Genomic DNA, 19,817 nt, shown 5'->3' with positions numbered 1-19,817 from the left:
ACTCAGCTCAAATTATCATTGAATGGTTGCTCTTGTTTAGTTGGTACAAAAAAAAATAGAGAAGGACACAAAGAAGTAATAATTTGAAGAAGCATCCTAAAAAGAGATTTAAATTTGGAGAGCTCGTAGGAAAGTACAAGTCTATAAGTGGATTAAAAAAACAAAAGATGGAAAACTTCTCAGGCCTTCTCCATACTCATCTACCCACCCACTCTCCTCACAGACCCAGAGGCTGAGGTGGGAAAATATTGTCAAAGCATAAAACAGAACCCCCTCAGCTATCCCTGGTGGCTTCATATGTATCTAATTTTTGAAATGTTGGGGATCATATAAGGAAAGAGAAATGATGAATGTGGAATTGTTGGCATTCAGTCAGAAGGGTCTAAAGAAAGAACTGAATCCTCTAACCTCTTTGTCTGTCCTTTATGACAATAAACAGAGCCTGAGAGCAGAAGGAAGGGAGGGATTTCCTTGGAAGATTCTCTGGAACTGAAACCAGCAGCTGGAGCTCTGCTGTGCATTAGGAAAGGTAGAATCTGTGGTTTGGTCCAGAGGGGGCCGGTGGGTCTGCTCTGCTGCTGCCTCCCTTGTTCCATAAAGCATTTTCTGACTACTTCATGAGTGCATCAGCTGACCTTGCCATGATTCTAATCCTTTGAAAACTTTCACAGTTAGAGAAACTTTAAATAATGTTAACACAGACTTTTATAATCCCAAAAAGAACCTAGACCAACTAGGCCAGGAAGACTGATGGGCTACTATAACTTTATGAAGACTTTTTTCAAAATAACAGCCACAGTGACTGAAACAGTCTTCCTCCTTTCTGGCCATACAAAGGTCTAGATGTCAAGGACACACTTAGCAAGAACCACCCTTTCCCTTTCATTCAAATTGGGGTCTTAAGTGCACATCCTCTCTGGCAAGTTTAGGAAAGGAGGAAAGAGGGCTTCATTCTGTCTTTTTAATAAGCACATAAATGAACTAGTCCTTCCTTCCTTGTGAACTAGTCCTGTACTCAAACATTTATCCACATAGCAAATATACTTATCAAAGACTAATTATATGACATGGGTGTGAAGGCTACTGAGATGAACACATGTATGGAGCTCACAGTCCAGTGAGAGAAAATGATCTGAACAAACACTTGTCTAAATAAGAGATTAAAAATTTCTCTGATCTTCGAACACATTTCTGCAAGGAAGATCTCTAGTTAATAGGCTTAGAGGGCATTTATTTTATGTGTTTTTCAAATTTTTTCTGTAGACTCCAGTAATTTAGTATTAAAAATAGAATCACGTCTCTCTTGGACAGTCAAAGATTTCAGTAAGTCCATTTCTATGCAAACATTTTTATACAACTGTAATTATAATAAAGGAGTGTAGCCCTGGGGTGTGGCCCATAGTTGTCACATAGCAGGTCTGACGACTGAGTTTCTAAATGGCTACTATAACAAGATGGTGGATTTGGTCTGCCATCTAGTGATTAAGGACTGAATACTTACAACTAAATTTAAAAGCACAAACTGTGAGAAGACAGATCTATGAGGATATATGAGAAACACAGGACACCTGAATTACTCTCAAACAAAACATGGCCAGATAAAATACATCTCTTTTCTCTAAGATATCAGTGCCAAGATGTTTGTGGTAATGATTTTTGCAATGGATTGGATCAATTTGTTGGAACGTTTGGTAAGAGTGAAAGAATCATGTGGTTTAGAAGATAAAATTTTTGAAAGTTACAATACCATGGAAGATGACAAAATAATGGCAGTACTATCAGATAGCTACTAGTCCTCCTCAATTTTAGGAAAGTTAAAGAAACATAAGTAGAAAAAAATACAAATGTCATAATATTTTGGTTTTGGAATACTTTTTTAGATTTTATAAGAAGTATTTTTAAAATTCTAGGCCTTTGATAAAGGTTAATGTCAGCCTGTGTTAATTTTATGATTGCTATAGAGGAATTAGGAAAGGACAGTATTGACTGTCTCAGAATGTCATATGAAAATTCTTACTTAATTATTTTTTAATAATATTGTCATTCATAAAATAATTATGTCATGACAACTTCACTGCAAATTGGCTACAATTTTGTTTCCTATTTTACTTTTCTTTTCATTTAAATAAACATCTATGTAGAAAACAGAAGAGACAGCCTAATCATAATGTACCCAACTACCATGTACAAACTTGAGAACTGCAAGCCACCCTGTATTTTCTACCCAGCATTTCTTTGTACATGTCTTTCATTCAGACTCAAAACAATGAGAGTTCACTGAGTTTCTGTGCCCTCTGTGATGTGCATGGATTCTGTGTGGGGGAAGAGAAGGCAGAGTTTAGCAGCAAATGTGGTTTTTCATCTCCTTGCTATTTAAAAGCATTCCAACTAACTTTCCACATCATCTTAAATTTAATTATAAATTCTCAGGGAGAAAAGGACCAGTGATGGTTCAGAGTATAAAAGTAACTTTTAACATTATCATTTAAAGCAAGTAATATAGTGGCCTACTTCTTTGCTCCTTGGATTGAGGTCATGCTGTCTTAAACTTGCAGGAAGAAACTGACCTATGAATTAACACAAGACTGAGAGAATGTCTTTTTATTCCAATCCTGAAGGAACCATAGATTACAGGATAATTTACCCCTAAAGAGTCTCTCACACATTTTAATGATATTTAATTGACAGTATTATTGTATATCATCTTGTTTTTGTTTTTTTTATATTCTCTATTTCCCCATATACAGTTGTTTTATTGGTGAAATTGAGATCTATTTCACAATGATAGTGTGTATTTTTGAGAGCAGAAAACATATACTTTCAATATTTTGCATGTACAGTTGTAGGCACATACTCACATAACCTGCAGTAAATACATGTGAACACTTTTGCCTCCAGGGTGTGGGAAGGGAGAAGCAAACTAATTGAAGTTGTGTTGTATCTCATTTTCAACCAAAATGATATTCAGCACTTGTGGCTGGGTATTCCTTTCTCAATCATAAAATTTAATGAACAAAGTTATCCTTTATTTACTTAATGGGATAGTTCAATGGACTGTGGGTATAAGTCCATTTCTGTATAGGTTGTGTTTTGTGGACATATTCACCATGGAACTGCATTATTTCAAAGTGATTTTTTTTTTATCTGAAAGTAATGCTGCTTATTTGACTACAAATTTCTTATTTTTTCAAAATATTTCTATAGAGAATCATATGAAAACAAGATTATTTATGTATTTATGTATTTATGTATTTACTTATTTATTTATTCTTTTTATGGCCACACCTGCAGCATACAGAAATTCCCAGGCTAGGGGTCAAATCAGAGCTGCAACTGAGGCCTACACCACAGCCACAGCAACACCAGATCCAAGCTGCATCTGCAACCTATTCCACAGCTTGCAGCAACCCTGGAACCTTAACTCACTAAGGGAGGTCAGGGATCAAACCTGCATCCTCATGAATGCTATGTCAGGTTCTTAACCCAGTAAGCCACAATGGGAACTCCTATTTTCTCCTTAGTTTAAAATGCCTATAGTAATACTAGATAGGTAGAGCCAATATTGTTTTCTTGATTACCCATGTATTATGTGATAAGCATCTTTTGATGAAGATGAAACAGATTAGAAACTTCATGCTCTTATTTTTTTAAAAAAATATAGTTGATTTACAATGTTGTGTTAGTTTCAGGTGTACAGCAAAGCGGTTCAGTTGTGTGTGTGTGTGTGTGTGTGTGTGTGTGTGTGTGTGTATTCTTTACATATTCTTTTCCATTATAAGTTATTACAAAATATTGAGTATAGTTCCCTGTGCTATACAGTACGTTCTTATTTATTATGTATTTTAATATATAGTATTTTATGTATATGTTAATCCCAAACTCCTAATTTATCCCTTCCCACCTTACCTTTGGTAACCATAAGTCTGCTTTCTGTGTCTGTGTATCTGTTTTGGTTTTGTATATAAGTCAATTTGTATCATTTTTTTTTAAATCCACATATAAGAAATATCATGTAATACTTGTCTTTGCCTGGCTTCCTTCACTTATATGATAATCTTTACATCCATCCATGAGGCTGCAAATGACATTATTTCATTGTTTTTATGGCTGAGTAATATTCCAGTGTATATATACCACATCTTTTTATCCATTCATCTATTGATGGACACTTAGGTTACCTCCATGTCTTGACTATTGTAAATAGTGCTGCAGTGAATATTCAGGTGCATGTATCTTTTTGAATTATCCATGTGCTCTTCTTTTGAGTAACACACAAGCCAGAATGTGTTGTCATGTCTGAAAACAGTTTTCCATTTATCAAATATCTGTGATGAAAGACTAAATATGTGAAGCAAAATATTCCATAGAGCAGTGAGAAGAATGTTATACAAGAAAAACTTTCTAAAGTTAAGCAGATGGATGTTTGGACTAATGTCTTGACTCTAAACTGAGACCATTTTCATCTATAGTTTTCTACATTAACATTATAAATTTATTTCATAAACTAATTGTAAAGTACAAAGTTAATTCTGGTGCAATTAAGTTGGTGAACCATAATTTAGGTTCATTCGTTCATATCCATTGAACAAGTATTTGCTGAATATCAGCTCTATGCATAGTATGAGGTCAAGCTTTAGAAATACAAATGATGAACAAGAAACACTAGTTATTACCTTCATAAGATTTATTGTCTAGTGATAGAAATAAGAAAATAAACAAGTAAAAATAAATACATACTAATAGTGCTAAGTCTTATGAAGGCAGAAATTTTTGCCTAGCTGTTTCACTTTAGTAAATATTTAATTACCTTGTATATAAAACAAAATGAATGAATGGATGGATGAATGAATGAACTCTTTAAAGAGTTCTGTGAAGCATATCAATTGCATAAAGGAAGTCTTTTTACAGGATAATCAGAGAAGAATTGTGGGGGCAGGTGGCAATTAAGCAAAACATAATAGTGAGCTGTGAGCTATCAGCCTCTGAGTTGAGGGAGGGAAAGGTATTCCAGGCAAAAAGATCAAGTTGTACATGGACTGGGAGGGAGGGCCTTTGGCTTTAAAAAGGAGCTTTGAACTTAAGTAGTTTGAAAGCTCCTGAAGCAATTAAGCAAGGATTATATGATCCACATTGTATTTTAAAATACTGTAGTTTTGTTTCTTAAGAATCACAAAGTTAAAGATGTAATGTTTGTGTTCATTTTATGATAACTGTATAATAGAATTACTATTACTATGTATATAAATGTACATATATATTTTCCAAATTTGTGTTAATTTTTATCTAAATGTAGAAAAGTATTTGGCAGATGTTATGTAATATCTTTCCATACTGTTTTGGTCATGACTTTCCTTAGTTAATTTTGATGCAAAGATAATGAATGCATTGCCTGTATAAGCTTTGAATTTCCATTACAGTTTAGGGAGCACCTTTAGTTTAGGATGTTTAATGGAAATCCACTCCATGAAATGGGTCACCATTATTCTTTTCTACCTTAATGTTTTTTTTAAAAAAAAATTAATGAATTTTATTACATTTATAGTTGTACAGTGATCATCACAGCCCCATTTTATAGCATTTCCATCCCCAACCCCCAGCACATCCCCCTGACCCCACGACCTGTCTCATTTGGAAACCATAAGTTTTTCAAAGTCTGTGAGTTGGTGTCTGTTCTGCAAAGAAGTTCATTGTGTCCTTTTTTTTAGATTCCACATGTAAATGATAGCATCTGATGTTGGTGTCTCATTGACTAACTTCACTTAGCATGATAATTTCTAGGTCCAACCATGTTTTTCTATCTTAATTTTTAAAACTAATTTAAGTTTTTCTTCATGGTACACAAATACCTATTGTTTTCTGTTGTTGAGGAATTTACTGAGTTTGTAGTCTGTTGACAGTCACATAGGGTTGACCAATCACTGAAATAATGTATTCTCTTTAGACCTCTTTTCCCCCCTCCTTTTACAAATAGCTTATTTTTATCCTTGAAACATAATCTTATCATGTTTGGTTATTTTTATCTTCAAAAATTATTTTGAAAAGCATTTTCTGATTAAGTATACTTGCTTTTCATCGCATTTTTTCCTTACCCTATCATGCTAGGATATAAGTATCATAATAATTTAATTGTGAATTAGATGCTTTGTCTTTAAATGCTAAATGAAGTAAGTTCATCTGTGTTTTGCCTCCTTTGGAGGTCACTGCTTACCCAGAGTTTTTTTAGAACCCACAAAATGATTCACCTTCTTAAATATTTCCCAGATTCTGAAATTTCAAGATTACTAACCTCCTTTTGTCTTTCTTTCTTTTTTTTTTTCTTATTCTAGAAGGATATGGTGAAGAAATAGCCTGCACTCAGAATGGTCAGATGTACTTAAACAGGGACATTTGGAAACCTGCCCCTTGCCAGATCTGTGTCTGTGACAATGGTGCCATTCTTTGTGACAAGATACAGTGCCAGGATGTGCTTGAATGTGCTGACCCCATAACTCCCCCTGGGGAATGCTGTCCTGTCTGTCCGCATACAACTGGAGGTGGCAATACCAATATTGGTAAGATTGCTTAGGGCCAACTCAGAATTGGTCCAATGATTCATCTTTATGTTTATAGTATTTTTTGCTCCCAGAATTCAGCAACCCAAGAGAATAATTAAGACACTATTCATTGGTCTTTGGGGTTAATAATTTCACTCACCCATTTTATCTAACAGCAATGAAAATAAACGCATTTCCTACCTTCTTAAAAGCCAGGGGATTTTTTTTTTCGGCTGCATTTTAGGTGGTTATATCTAATTTGAAAATTCCTTGTACCACTTAAGTGGTCATTTGTAACCCTATCCATGCCAGGTGACTCCAAGATATTTGTTGGTTTTCTATGAAGTCCATTAATATCTAAGAGGAGATCTAAAACACATTTATCTTCCCTGGTGCCAACTTTGCACTTGGTAATGGAATAATTATTTCTTATGTTATTTAGTGTCACAGCACTCTCTACTACATTGGCTCATAAATGCAGAATGCTTTACTGTTGGCTAAGAAAGTCAAGAGAATGGAATCAATTTCCTGGAGAAAAGAATGATATAAATGATTGATTTCTAAGGTTTTTTTTTTTTTTAGATAAAAGTGTCTGCACTTAACATAGATTGTATAGTTCCTATTTATGTGTTTTTGTGAACCAGATAAGATTAATATTAAACTTTTAGATTATCTGTTTTAGTAGTCATGAATGGAGACTTGTGTGCATTCTTGTCAAGACAGTGTCAAGGATTTGTTTTTTCCCCCAATTTCATTGCAAATAACAACAAATACAGTGAAGTAATCAAAAGTATTTCCATGGAAGCATCAGGTAGTAATTTATCAGTTATCCTCTTGGATATTATTCAACAGTAACAGCTTTCCTGGAGTAAATGCCAAGGTTTAATTTTTAGCCTTTTATAAGGAAGATACAATGGGAAAAATTAAAAACAAGACACTGAAGGGCTAACCTGAAGTAGATACAATCTGCACAGAATCTCCAGGAGTAAAACAAAATTAAACCTGTGGGGATAAATGAAGAGCATGTTGGAACAATGGTAGCAAATAAAAAAAAAAAAAAAAAAAAAAAAAGAATGAAATACACAACTTACTGTAAATAGCCAGTTTAGGAAAGCTCAATTTATTCCAAAATGAATAAAAGTAATAAAAAAAGAGCTGACAACAGCGTTGATAGAAAGATACTATAAGGGAAAAAGTAGCACAGTTTAGCTACATTTATGATATAAAGAACACACCAGTAAATATATTATCACTGAAAAGGTAAAAATTCTGATCAACCATTTTACCATAAGCTAAATAAAACTTAATGAAGTAATTGTCTCTAAGAAATAATGTCATAATTTAGAAATACAAAGAGGGAATGATGAGTAAAAAAAATCGAAGGAAAAGGAAATTATCTTAGGAAAATAAAGGTGAAATAAGAATATGCACAAGGAGAACTGATACTGCAAAAAATATAGTATGGCATGTAGAAATAGAAATGAGAGAATTAACAAGTGAAAATGATTTGAAAGAAAATAATATAGAAGATAGGTAAAGGATGGTCCTTAAGAAGAATCCCAAAGAAGAAATAAATGCAGTGGATAAGAACAAATAATGATATAATCCAAGAAAACTTTTCTGAAGTAAAATTAAACTTTCATTTTGATATTGAAAATGGACACCAAATGTTTAAAAAATTGACATAGAGGACTCAGTATAGACTCACATATTAGTAAAGTTATTAATCTTTAAAGAAAAAGAAAGAACCCTTTGAAAAATCAATGAAAAAGAAAATTGTAAATTTTAGGGAGAAAAACTATTCAGATTAGTCACAGATTTCTCCATTCAGTGCCATAAGAGAGCAGAATAATAGCTGCATGTTTCTCAAGGAAAGAAATATGTGGGACCAAAGTTTAAAAATCTGTTCTGCCCTTCAAGTATAAAAATTATAGAGAAAACAACAAAACACACAGGAACTCTGAGAATGTTTCCATAAATTTCTTAGGGAAACTACAATGGGACAGACAAAGACCAAGAGTTAGTTGGGGTAACTGTCAAAGAACTGATGTGAGCACTGATACATTTAACTCTAGAAGGGGACTAAAACAAAAGTGCAATTTAGGGTGACAGACGGGAATGTAAATGTTATTGAATCTGCAATAGAGAAATAGTACAACTAATATATAATGAAAGGAGACGACAATAAGGAATGAAGTAGAATTGAGTTTGTTAATTCCTCACTTTTAAGAGGTAGAAGTTAAAGAATATTGGTAGCACATTTAACACTACAGAAATAAATATTAAGAAAGGGCATTTCCTTGTCTTAAATTGAGTGCTGGAAGAAAGCATAGGGGGAAGAGAAGAAGTAGGAAGCACTGTAATTTTTTATCACTTCTCATTTTAATGGAGCTAATAAAAACTGTCTAAGTAAATAAATATCTAAAAGTAATGTAAAAGTATAATGATAGTGAAGTCAATATATAAATCTTCTTAAGCATCAGAAGGACTAACATCCCAAACAATACATATATTCTTGAAAACATTGTGAAACATTTTTTTTTAAAAATGAAAAATACAGCTATATTCTTAAAAAATGAAAAAGAATAAAAATATGTGCGTTTAACATCCATATCAAAAGAACAACAAAATAAACTGAAAATTAGCAGAAGAAATTCATAGAGAAAAAACAGAAGTTTAAAACTGAGAAAACTGAAATATAGTAGCAATAACATGCAAATTTAAAAAGACAGTTCTATAAGAAATCAACAAAATAAATTACCCATAAAATAAGAAATGGTAATAGGAAAATGACCAAATGAAAACAAAGAACGTAAAAGAATAATGAAAGGCTTCTTTGCACAACTTTACACTGATAAATTTGAAAACTTATATGGCATGGATACCTTCCTAGGAAAATATAAACTGCTAAAACTGTCCCTGGTAAGAGAAAGTGAGCATGCTAATTTTCCTAGAAAAAAATAGAAAAATTTGTAAAACAGATAGACCTCTAAAAAGTAGCAGATGATTTCACAGTTGTGCTAAACCATTACAAAACAGACAACTTTAATGCTTTCTTTTTGTCTTTTTAAGGCCGCACCCACAGCATATGGAGGTTCCCAGGCTAGGGGTCAAATTGGAGCTACAGCTGCCGGCTTATGCCACAGCCACAGCAACACAGGATCTGAGCAGCATCTGCAACCTACACCACAGCTTATGGCAATGCCAGATCCTTAACCCACTGAGCAAGGGCAGGGATGGAACCTGGATACAAGTCGAGTTCATTAACCACTGAGCCGCAGTGGGAACTCCAACAGTTTTAATGCTTTTTAAGCTCTTCTAGGACATGCAATGAGAAGGCAAACTTCCAGTGTTTTATTGTGAAGGCAGTATATTCTTGAGAGCAAAATGTGGCAAAGATTGCACAAAAAAGAAAACTAGAGTAATCTTATAAATATTTGTTTAAAAACAAATAAAATATTAAATTTATTAGCACATTAAAAGAATAGCCATGAAAGAGAAATTATTCCTTAAGTAAAAGAATAATTCAACATTAGGAAAGCTGTCATCTTAACAGATGTATTAAAGAGCATATGCTTTTCTCCATAATTGAAAATATTTGGCAAAGGTGAATATATATTCTTGATGAAGATACTTAGTAATAACATTTCATTAACATGACAAAATATTTACATTTCAGCTTAGAAGCTTTACTATGTTTAATAATAATTAGATACATTCTCTTTAAACTCAGAGATAGAACATAGATGTCCATTTTAATGACACAATTTAGCATTATTGAATGTACCTGATTAAACAATTAAACAAGAAAAAGAAATTAGCGGCTTAGAAATTAGAAAAGAGGGGGGTAAAATGATCAATTTACAGAAAACATAATTGTTTACTTACAAAATCTGAGGGAATGAAGTAAAAAAACAAAATGAAACAATTTAGTAAGATAATGCAGTATAAAATTAACAAATTAGTAGATTTACTGTATATAATTACCTAATAGCATAAATAATGGCAATTAAAAAATACCTCATTTTTAATAGCAATATAGAGGATAGAATGGCTAAGGATAAACTTAACACAAAATGTTCAGGATCTCTTTGAAGAAAACTTTAAAACACTACTAATTAAAATGATGACTTTAACAAATGTAATGTTCTATTATTCTTGGATAGGAAGATTAATAATAGGAAAATCAGTAATAGTGACCTCTAATAAGTGAAATGTGGGGAAACAGAAGAAAGGGGACAAGATGGAAGGAGATTTTTCACTGTGTAATTGTATACCTTTATTAGTATATTTTTGTGTTGGTTTTTTAACCATGTGAATGAATAACCTACTCAACAAACTATAGAAAACAAAAATAGACATGATTAAAGATAATTATACTTTTAATAGTTAATTTTATAATTTGATGGATTTTAAATGCAATATAAAGGATGTGAAGAATATTCAAATAACATCAGAATTTTCCAAAGGGATGCATTATTTTGCCTTTTGTGGAAATATTGATCCAAAACAACTTTTGAGTTCTACCTGATGGTGGTAAGAAAAGGTGCTTAAATTAAATTCTGGCTACACACACACACACACACAAATTGCTAAAAATAAATATTTAGGAGATTCTCAGTACCTGTTTCTGCATAAAATAATGTATTTGTTCTTTTCTTTTTATAGGTAGAGGAAGAAAGGTAAGTTTTACTTTGCATAGTTGCATTTTTGTATTTTTTTTTTATTCTAATGCTGTCCATAGGACTGTGCTTTGAAGTGTTTGAAAGCCTTTTGTCAAGTATGAAGTACCATACAATTATAAATATATGAGCAAAGTTTAGCTACTTTGATTATAGATTACAGTTACTTATATTTTACTTTGCTAATTTTTGTTATATATATTTCTTCTAGAAGGTTGTGAATCCCTTAGGGATTGAGACTGCGTCATAGTGACCTTTGTATTACTTGCATTTATCACAGCACTTAGGATATACCTTACATATATTAGAAGTGCAATAAATATCTAATTGAAGGAAGGAAAGGAAGAGAAGGAAGAAGGAAGGAAGGAAGGAAAGAAAGGAGGGTATTAGTTCTGCATCAGTGGAATTATGGTTCCACTCCCACTGATTGGGAAGTAGATTTAATTAAAAGAATTAATTGAACACTGTCCCTAACAAACGTCAACTCCCTTTCTCTCCCTACTCCCAGAGACAAGCCTTACACTCCAGAGGACAATATTGGGGTATTGGGGTATAGCCATGACCCTGGTTCAGCTCAGCCAGCTTAGTCAATTGTCATCTGGACATAGGTAATCCCACTGAAGTGAAGAAATTTCCATTTCCTTGGAAGTGCTTTCAGTTTTCTGGTAAAGTTGAAAATTATGGCAGTTGCTTTGGTCTTATCCAGATGGAAAGAGCACAGGAATCAAGAATGGAAATGGGCAGCCATCACAGATTTCATAGCAGATATTAGACAGATTACCAGCAAATTTAAATTCTTTGCCTTTGCGTGCATGAAACTTCAGTAAAGTGATAATCAGGTAATCAGATAAAGCAAATGCCATATCTTCATGGTAAATGAAAGTGATACTATCAAGAGGAGGGCCTGGTTACCTTTACATTTTTTTGGCTCAGAGGGCAATACCATAAATTTGTCTTATTTGACATAAATACTGTGAAATTATTTAGATTTGAATATGTCAAAGGAGAAGGACTGCTAACACCAGGTAACATTAAATTTACAACTGAAAGAAAAAATGAAACTTAAAAGCTTGAGTATAGGCCTCAAACTAGATGGATAAGTGAGTAGGTAGGTAGACAGATGGATAAACAATCTGTGAAGTAAAGGAAAAAAAAAACTGACAGTGAGAACTGCCCTGATGTAATCAATTTAATTTGGTTAATAATCACTCAATTTAGTGAGGGACAATGCTCAGGCTGTTGTACAGTTTACTGTCTTTTTCCAAAGGTGGTGTGGGACACCTGGGAGAAGGACATACTTATAGCAGCTGTCAATTTAGCACACTCTAGTCGTGTGCTATTATCTTCATGACTGTCATTTATTATTAAGTGCCAACAGAAATATGAGAACAAAAGTTCCTGCTATGGCGCAGTGGGTTAAGAATCCAACTGCAGCAGCTCCAGTCACTGCAGAGGTGCAGGTTCTTTCTCCCACGTAGCACAGTGGATTAAAAGATTCAGCAGGTGTTGCCACAACTGTGGCATAGGTCGCAGCTGCAGCTCAGATTCATTCACTGGTGTAGGAACTTCCATATGCTGTGGGTGTGGCCATAAAAAAAGGAAGAAATATGAGAACAGAGTAAGGTTATATAAATAACATTTGTGCTTGATTATATAATACTGGTTTTTATTTTATTCTTTCATTCATGTTAACCCCTAAATAATTATTGAGGCTTTCTTAAAACTCTGTATGAGGCAAATTATGCAGATGACGTGATGGTGGGAAAAATGCTGTGACTGCCTCTGTGGTAATGGCATCCTGTAAAAGTGATGAGGCATGTCTACCAAGTATTAAGTGATGAGTAACAGATGAGAAGTTAAACTAATTCTCCTCTGAATCTGAGTACTTGAATTTTATGAAAATCCAATTTATTAAGACTATCACTCCACATAAATCGATTTATTCAAAACCCATGTGAACAAAGCAACAAATATTTATATTTGTAGCTTATTTCCAAAATAAGAAGTATCATAGAATCATTAGATAAATGTGTTATCAGGACCTGACACTAGAATGTTTAATCCCATATAAAGTATTGTGGAACAAGAGAAGGCTCATTTTTCTAATTTTGGCAGAAATAATTTCTCCTCTCTTTTCATTTGTTTTTCTAGACTTGCTCTCAAAATGAACATTTTCTTCAGCATCACTCTCATAAAGTCCTTTCCTTATTGTTATTTCTGAACAATTCAAACTTTCTTAGTATTTCAAAGAAAGCTCTTATACGTCTTAAAAGGCTAATTTCTATTATTTTTGTCTTTAAAATGGAAAGACATAGTCTAGAAGTTAGTGGAAGTGGAAATGCAGAGATAAGCCTGTTTTACTTTTCGGCCCCTATGTTTTGATCCCTTCTTTCTCTAGTCTTTTTGTAGGTGTTTTTCAGACTCTTGTGTTCTACCTACATCCTCCTGCTTCTATAGGGCCCTTTCCAATACCTCTGAATTCTCAATTTATTCCTGACTCCCTGATTATTAGCTACCTCAGCATTAGAATCAGGGTATTGTTCTGTAGTTGAGTCCACTATTAAGACAATAAAGATTGTAAAATAACTTTTTAAATAAAAACAAAATCTAAGAGGAAAATATTTAGGCTTGATTAGGTAAACAAATCATGCTCAGGTATATGATGGAAAACTAAAAAGACCATGATACTCTTGGTTGTTGAGTATGATATTTAGTTTATGTTTTCTCTATTTTCAAAACTCCTTACTATGAACTCATATTAATTTTATAATCAGATAAAAAAGTATTATATGTGATAGGAAAAAGTAAATAAAATAGAGCTCATTACCCTTGCTTTCTCTGTAGTTTAGCTATAATCCTTAATGTATTCATTCTTTGTAATTGCCTAGGAAAAGCATTTTCATAGTGTATTAGTAGAAACTAATATATTAATTTATTGAGAATTTCTCTGTGTTCAGCTCAGAATGTGAAGTAGACATAATCATGACCTTAGGAAGACCATAATCTGTTGGATGGAAGCCAAATCCTGAAATAAAAAATACCAGTAAATATGCGATAAAAAAAAGAGGTACATAAAGGTATAATTCATCCAATGTTATTTAAACTATATACTTAACATCATGCCATAAGAATACAATTTGTAGGAGTTCCCATCATGGCGCAGTGGTTAACGAATCTGACTAGGAACCATGAGGTTGCGGGTTTGATCCCTGGCCTTGCTCAGTGGGTTAAGGATCCAGCGTTGCCGTGAGCTGTGGTGTAGGTTGCAGACACGGCTCAGATCCCGTGTTGCTGTGGCCCTGGCGTAGGCTGGCAGCTACAGCTTCGATTTGACCCCTAGCCTGGGAACCTCCATATGCCGCAGGAGCAGCCCTAGGAGAGGCAAAAAGACAAAAAAAAAAAAAAAAAATTCAATTTTTACTGTTCCCATTGTGGCTCAGCAGGTTAAGAACCAGACATAGTGTTCACGAGGATGCAGGTTCAATCTGGGGCCTCATTCAGTGGATTAGGGATCTGGCGTTGCCACAAGTTGCAACTTAGGTCACAGATGTAGCTCATGTCTGGCATTACTGTGGCTGTGGTGGAGGCTGACAGCTACAGCTCTGATTCTACCCTTAGCCTTGAGACTTTCATATGCCACAGGTGTGGCCGTTAAAAAAAAAAGGAATACAATTTTTGATAATCTAATATTCTAAGTATCAAAAGAAATTCCATCTATATCTATTGTGTTAGCTACATCTGTTATACAAGAAAATTAAACTGCCTGGTTTGTTTTCTTTAAGTCGTGATAGTTTCTTGTATTATTTTATTTTCCTATTCAACTAGTATTTTTCCCAGATTTTCCTGATATTGAGAATTACCAGACTAATAGAATTATGTCTTGTCTTTTTCTTTTTGGAAGATGACCACACAACACATCTCTTATTTTTCAGATTCTTCCATGAATTTAAAAAAGGGGTGGGAAGTGTTTCAGAAATAGCATAACTTACAAAAAACTAGGTGGCATGTAATGTGAGTGTGAAAATTCAAATTATTCACATTTTTGTATTTTCCTTTGCTTTTTCGGTCTTTGGGTGGTTTTTCCTACAGTCCTTTGACTTTACACTTTTTCATCACAAGCATTTCTTGGTCTAGCCAACTCTGGGTTTGCTCACTGTAAAAACTGAAGGGAAACAACTTTACATATTTCACACATTGGATTAGTTTTCTTTTTGTGTCTTTCAGCAAAGTAGTATTTTCTCATGATTAATGTCTGATTAACTCCTCTAAAGACTGTTAACTTTTTTCTTTTTATCTTTTTCTTAACCTCTTTTTTTTTTTTTTGTCTTTTTGCCATTTCTTGGGCTGCTCCCTCAGCACATGGAGGTTCCCAGGCTAGGGGTCAAATAGGAGCTGTAGCTGCCAGCCTACGACAGAGCCACAGCAACGCGGGATCTGAGCCGTGTCTGCAACCTACACCACAGCTCACGGCAACGCCAGATCCTTAACCTACTGAGCAAGGCCAGGGATTGAACCTACAACTTCATGGTTCCTAGTCAGATTCGTTAACCACTGCGCCATGACAGGAACTCCTAATTTCTTTCTTTCTTTCAGGGTCACACTTGTGGCATATGGAAGTTCCCAGGCTAGGGGTCAAATTGGAGCTGTAGCTGCCAGCCTACGACAGAGCCACAGCAACGCGGGATCTGAGCCGTGTCTGCAACCTACACCACAGCTCACGGCAACGCTGGATCCTTAACCCACTGAGCAAGGCCAGGGATCGAACCGGCAACCTCATGGTTCCCAGTCGGATTCGTTAACCACTGTGCCACGACGGGAACTCCAATCTTTTTCTTAACCTTTCTTACATAGACATTTCCAGTGTTTCCATGGAATATTCTAATATGACATGTTAATACTCAACAAGCCATATATTTTGCTAGTTGAACTTTTTTTTTTGCTTCATAGGGACAAAAAGGAGAACCAGGATTAGTGCCTATTGTAAGTATATATATATATAGATATATAGATGTGTGTGTGTGTGTGTGTGTGTGTGTGTGTTGTTTTCATGTACCTTTGTTAAACTTAGAGCATTGTTGTATATTATTATTTATGTACATACTTTCAAAAAAGGGAAATTATTTGTTTTATAACCAAGTTTTTTGTATGAAATAAGTAGCCAAAATAGATCAATTCTTTAATAAAATATTTCATGTTTATTTTTCACAATATTCCTGACTTTTATTGTTCCATGACTAAAGGTATAAATTAGGGTTTTACAGAATTAAATATTGTATGTTGATATAAAGTGATAGTTAAAATGTATATTTATAGTACCAATAACCATATAATTCAAATATAAAGACATGATTTAATGTGCCATACTACTGAAAATACATTATGCCATTATCTTGATTTAAATTCCATGTTGTATGAGTTCTTGAGTATTTAAAGTTGTAGATGATCAAAAAGTATATCATTAAATAGGATGAAATTTCTTTAACCACCACTCTCCTAGATTTTAAAGGAGTTACTATCATTCCGTCAAGACAAAAGTACAGCATGTTGGTTTATTTGGCAATATTTGCATTTTTGCTTTGCCTTTAAATTGGCACATTTTTAATAAAGATTACCTAAAAAGTAAATAATTCTTTTTTTTTTTTTTCATTTAAAAACACATTGTTTTGGAGTTCCCTGGTGGATCAGATCTGGTGTTGTCACTACTGTGTCTCAGTTTCGATCCCTGGCCTAGGAACTTTCACATGCCATGGACATGACCAAAAATAATAATAACAATTGCAATGTCTTAGGTGCTGTTTTAAGCACTTCCCAAATATTTTTTTACTTGTATTCGCAACAGCTCTGAGAGGGAGGTAAATTTCATAATCCTTATCACTATTTTACAGAAGAAGAACCTTAAGCACAGAGAGGATCATTAATTAGTCCAAAATCATACAGCTGGTAAGGGAGAGAGTTAAGATTTCAACCCAGGCCTCTAGGCTCCAGCATTGGTGCTCTTACTATACCTGTACTGCCTCCCTGGATTAGAGTTTAAATTAGATCATGTCTTATCTTAACTTTGTAGGCAAGGAGGAAATGGACATCAAGTGTCAATATCAATTTTTTTTTTTTTTAATCCCTGGGGCTTTTGTTGTTATTATTTGTTTGACTATTGAGTTTTCTAAAAATCTTTAGAAACTTTATCCTTACATATCATCTTGTCTGTCATTTAGGTAACAGGCATACGTGGACGTCCAGGACCTGCAGTAAGTAGTTTCGTCCGATATTTGTGGTACTCCTAACTTCTTTGAGATACTGGAAATCTTTATAGGTATTATATCTATGAGAAGACAATAGAATTTACTAAACAATGATGCTGGGTTTCTTGAAACATTTTGTTTTGAAACATCTTCAAGTTTAAGCATTCCTTTGCAGCAATGAATGAAATTGATGAACCCTATTTAGGTCAACTTTACTCATTCAAATTAGGACATTTGAGTCTGCTATTTGAGAGTGATTAGGTACTTTCATCTGTTTAATGAAAGAAACTTAATTTCATCTGTTACCAAAATTAAATCATATATTGCAGTAGAATTAGAGAATTACACATCAGAGTAACATATTTATGGTTGAGCATAAAAGACTACTGATTTCAGGTTTGGTGTAGCAGTAGCAGTCATAGGGAACCAGATGGGTACTACACGCACACACACACACACACTTCCTGTAAATTTTAAAGCACATTAAATCAACATAAGTAAAATACTAATACACTTTGACAAATCTGCTCTAGTCATTCTGAAGCTTTTGCTTTTAAACAATACTGTATGTTGGATTGAGTGAATAAATGCATGGTTTAATTTTCATAGCTCAATTAAAACTCTCTTTTGAAGTGAAATAAAATTCTCCTGGCAACTGCTATTTTCCAGAAAAAAATTAAGATACTGGCATAAAATGCCACTTTTGAAATGTAATAATCATTTGTTATTTTAAGGGAGAAATAACCGCAATTACTATTTGGAAAATTCTCAGTGGGTTTTAAATATACAGGTGAAGATGATGCAACATTCTAAATCAAGTTAAAAAAAAAAGATACTAGATACCTGAAGGTGCATAAAGCATAATAGAATAGGAGGCTTCTCTCTCCATTGCTTTTATCGGCAACTTGATGAATAGTTTGGGATGTCATTTACCAATATGAACTCATACATTCCCTCATAAAGTTGAAAATTTGAGTTTTGTACAATTATGTAGTTCTCAAAATCCGAATTATAGGTTTTGGTGTCTGAGATAAGACAGCAAAAAGGATCCTTACGAACTTACAGTTACTGTTCAAACTAATATATACAGCTCATTGAGCTCCACATTGCTATAACATTACTCTTATTTCTTTACAAGCCTTTAAGCTTCAACACTAAAATAAACAGCCTTTCTATGCACACAGAGCTTTTATATTCACAAGGCTTTATTTTCAATAGTCTTCAACTGAGTTAAATTAAAAAAAGAAGGGTGATACTTGTTTTGCAATTTTCTTATCAGTAAACCTTTTAAACAAAAATATCTGAAGTATACATGTTTTGCAGGCATAACTGACATTTTCTGTTTTAGGGACCTCCAGGATCTCAAGGACCAAGGGGAGAGAGAGGCCCAAAAGGAAAACCTGTGAGTTGACAGTGGAGTTCCCCTTTTGTGAACTGTGCTGTGTACTGAGTAAGCCCGTCTACACCCTGTTCCCTCTTTACAGCAAAGAGCCAGTGGTACTGTTCCTTTCTCACTTCTATTAAATATGAGCCAGAATTCAGGTCTTGGAGTGATTGTGTATTGATCCTGTTTCAGAGGAAATTATCACGTGCTACTAATTACCTATTATCTTCTTGGATAACACGTGATATTTCTTTCTCCTTTATGAGATCAAATTAAAACAAAGTAGGATCTAAGGAAATATAATGAATACCTCATGTTGTTTTCAGAGGTTGTAACTCATGAGTAAACAATGCCAAGAATGCATTGTTGAGATAAAACCCAAGTTCTGTGATCTGTGGTCACTGCAGGAATAACCATATTGAATAAAGGAAAAAGACATGTTAGAGGACAAAATTGTCTTTCAAGTGGTTGTATATGAATTTATTTCCTGAGTAACATTGCCTTTTCCACTGAGCGGCTGCTGCAGAGCTGTCAAAGGAGTAATTTTAAAAATCAACAAATTCATTACTAAGGGAATACCTTCAAATTTAATCAACTCTATATTCTTAAGACGTGAGGTTATTACATTATGTATACCAAATGTTTTCCCCAATTCTCCTTCTTTTCTATATATCATTCTCAAAAACTTATGCCTTTTATATACTAGATACCTATATTATTTTATATATTACTATCATCATCCCATATTTCAATCAGAAAAAATTTATGCTGTTTGATTTTCTGTCTAAAATTATATATACTAATATCTAACTCTCTATGGATTTTTAACCTTCCAAACATCTATTTATCTATATCTAAATGGGAGAAATAGATGAGCAAGGAAGCAACAAATAACCTTAAATATATAAACAAGGAAACGCCTTATTTTAGATTATGTTGCTAGAAATGCTTGCCACTGGTTTCATCCTTGATATTATTT

The 19,817-nt window shown here is 33.7% G+C and overlaps 1 protein-coding gene across 3 annotated transcripts in view; it reads left to right on the top strand.

The window, feature by feature from the left end:
* The window catches only part of COL5A2 (collagen type V alpha 2 chain), a 146,935-nt gene that overhangs the window by 65,182 nt on the left and 61,936 nt on the right, over positions 1-19,817 (top strand). For 2 of the 3 annotated variants that reach the window (XR_014828846.1, NM_001105289.1), the window contains exons 2-6: positions 6,327-6,551; positions 11,202-11,215; positions 16,163-16,195; positions 17,428-17,460; positions 18,803-18,856. Coding sequence is in view for 2 of the 3 variants with exons in the window: in NM_001105289.1 (NP_001098759.1) it covers positions 6,327-6,551; positions 11,202-11,215; positions 16,163-16,195; positions 17,428-17,460; positions 18,803-18,856 (359 nt within the window). In the remaining variant the exon portion in view is untranslated. Of the gene's footprint in view, positions 1-6,326; positions 6,560-11,201; positions 11,216-16,162; positions 16,196-17,427; positions 17,461-18,802; positions 18,857-19,817 lie in introns of all 3 variants that reach the window. The other variant, XM_084998324.1, reaches the window with a different exon arrangement.

This window comes from Sus scrofa, chromosome 15 (assembly GCF_054392235.1).
Source record: "Sus scrofa isolate SSC_HxYL_T2T_F1_AM1 chromosome 15, Sscrofa_HxYL_maternal_Yorkshire_Landrace_v2.0, whole genome shotgun sequence".
NCBI lineage: Eukaryota > Metazoa > Chordata > Mammalia > Artiodactyla > Suidae > Sus > Sus scrofa.
The sequence above is the reverse complement of the archived record's forward strand: the minus strand, read 5'-3'. Positions and strand labels throughout refer to the sequence as shown.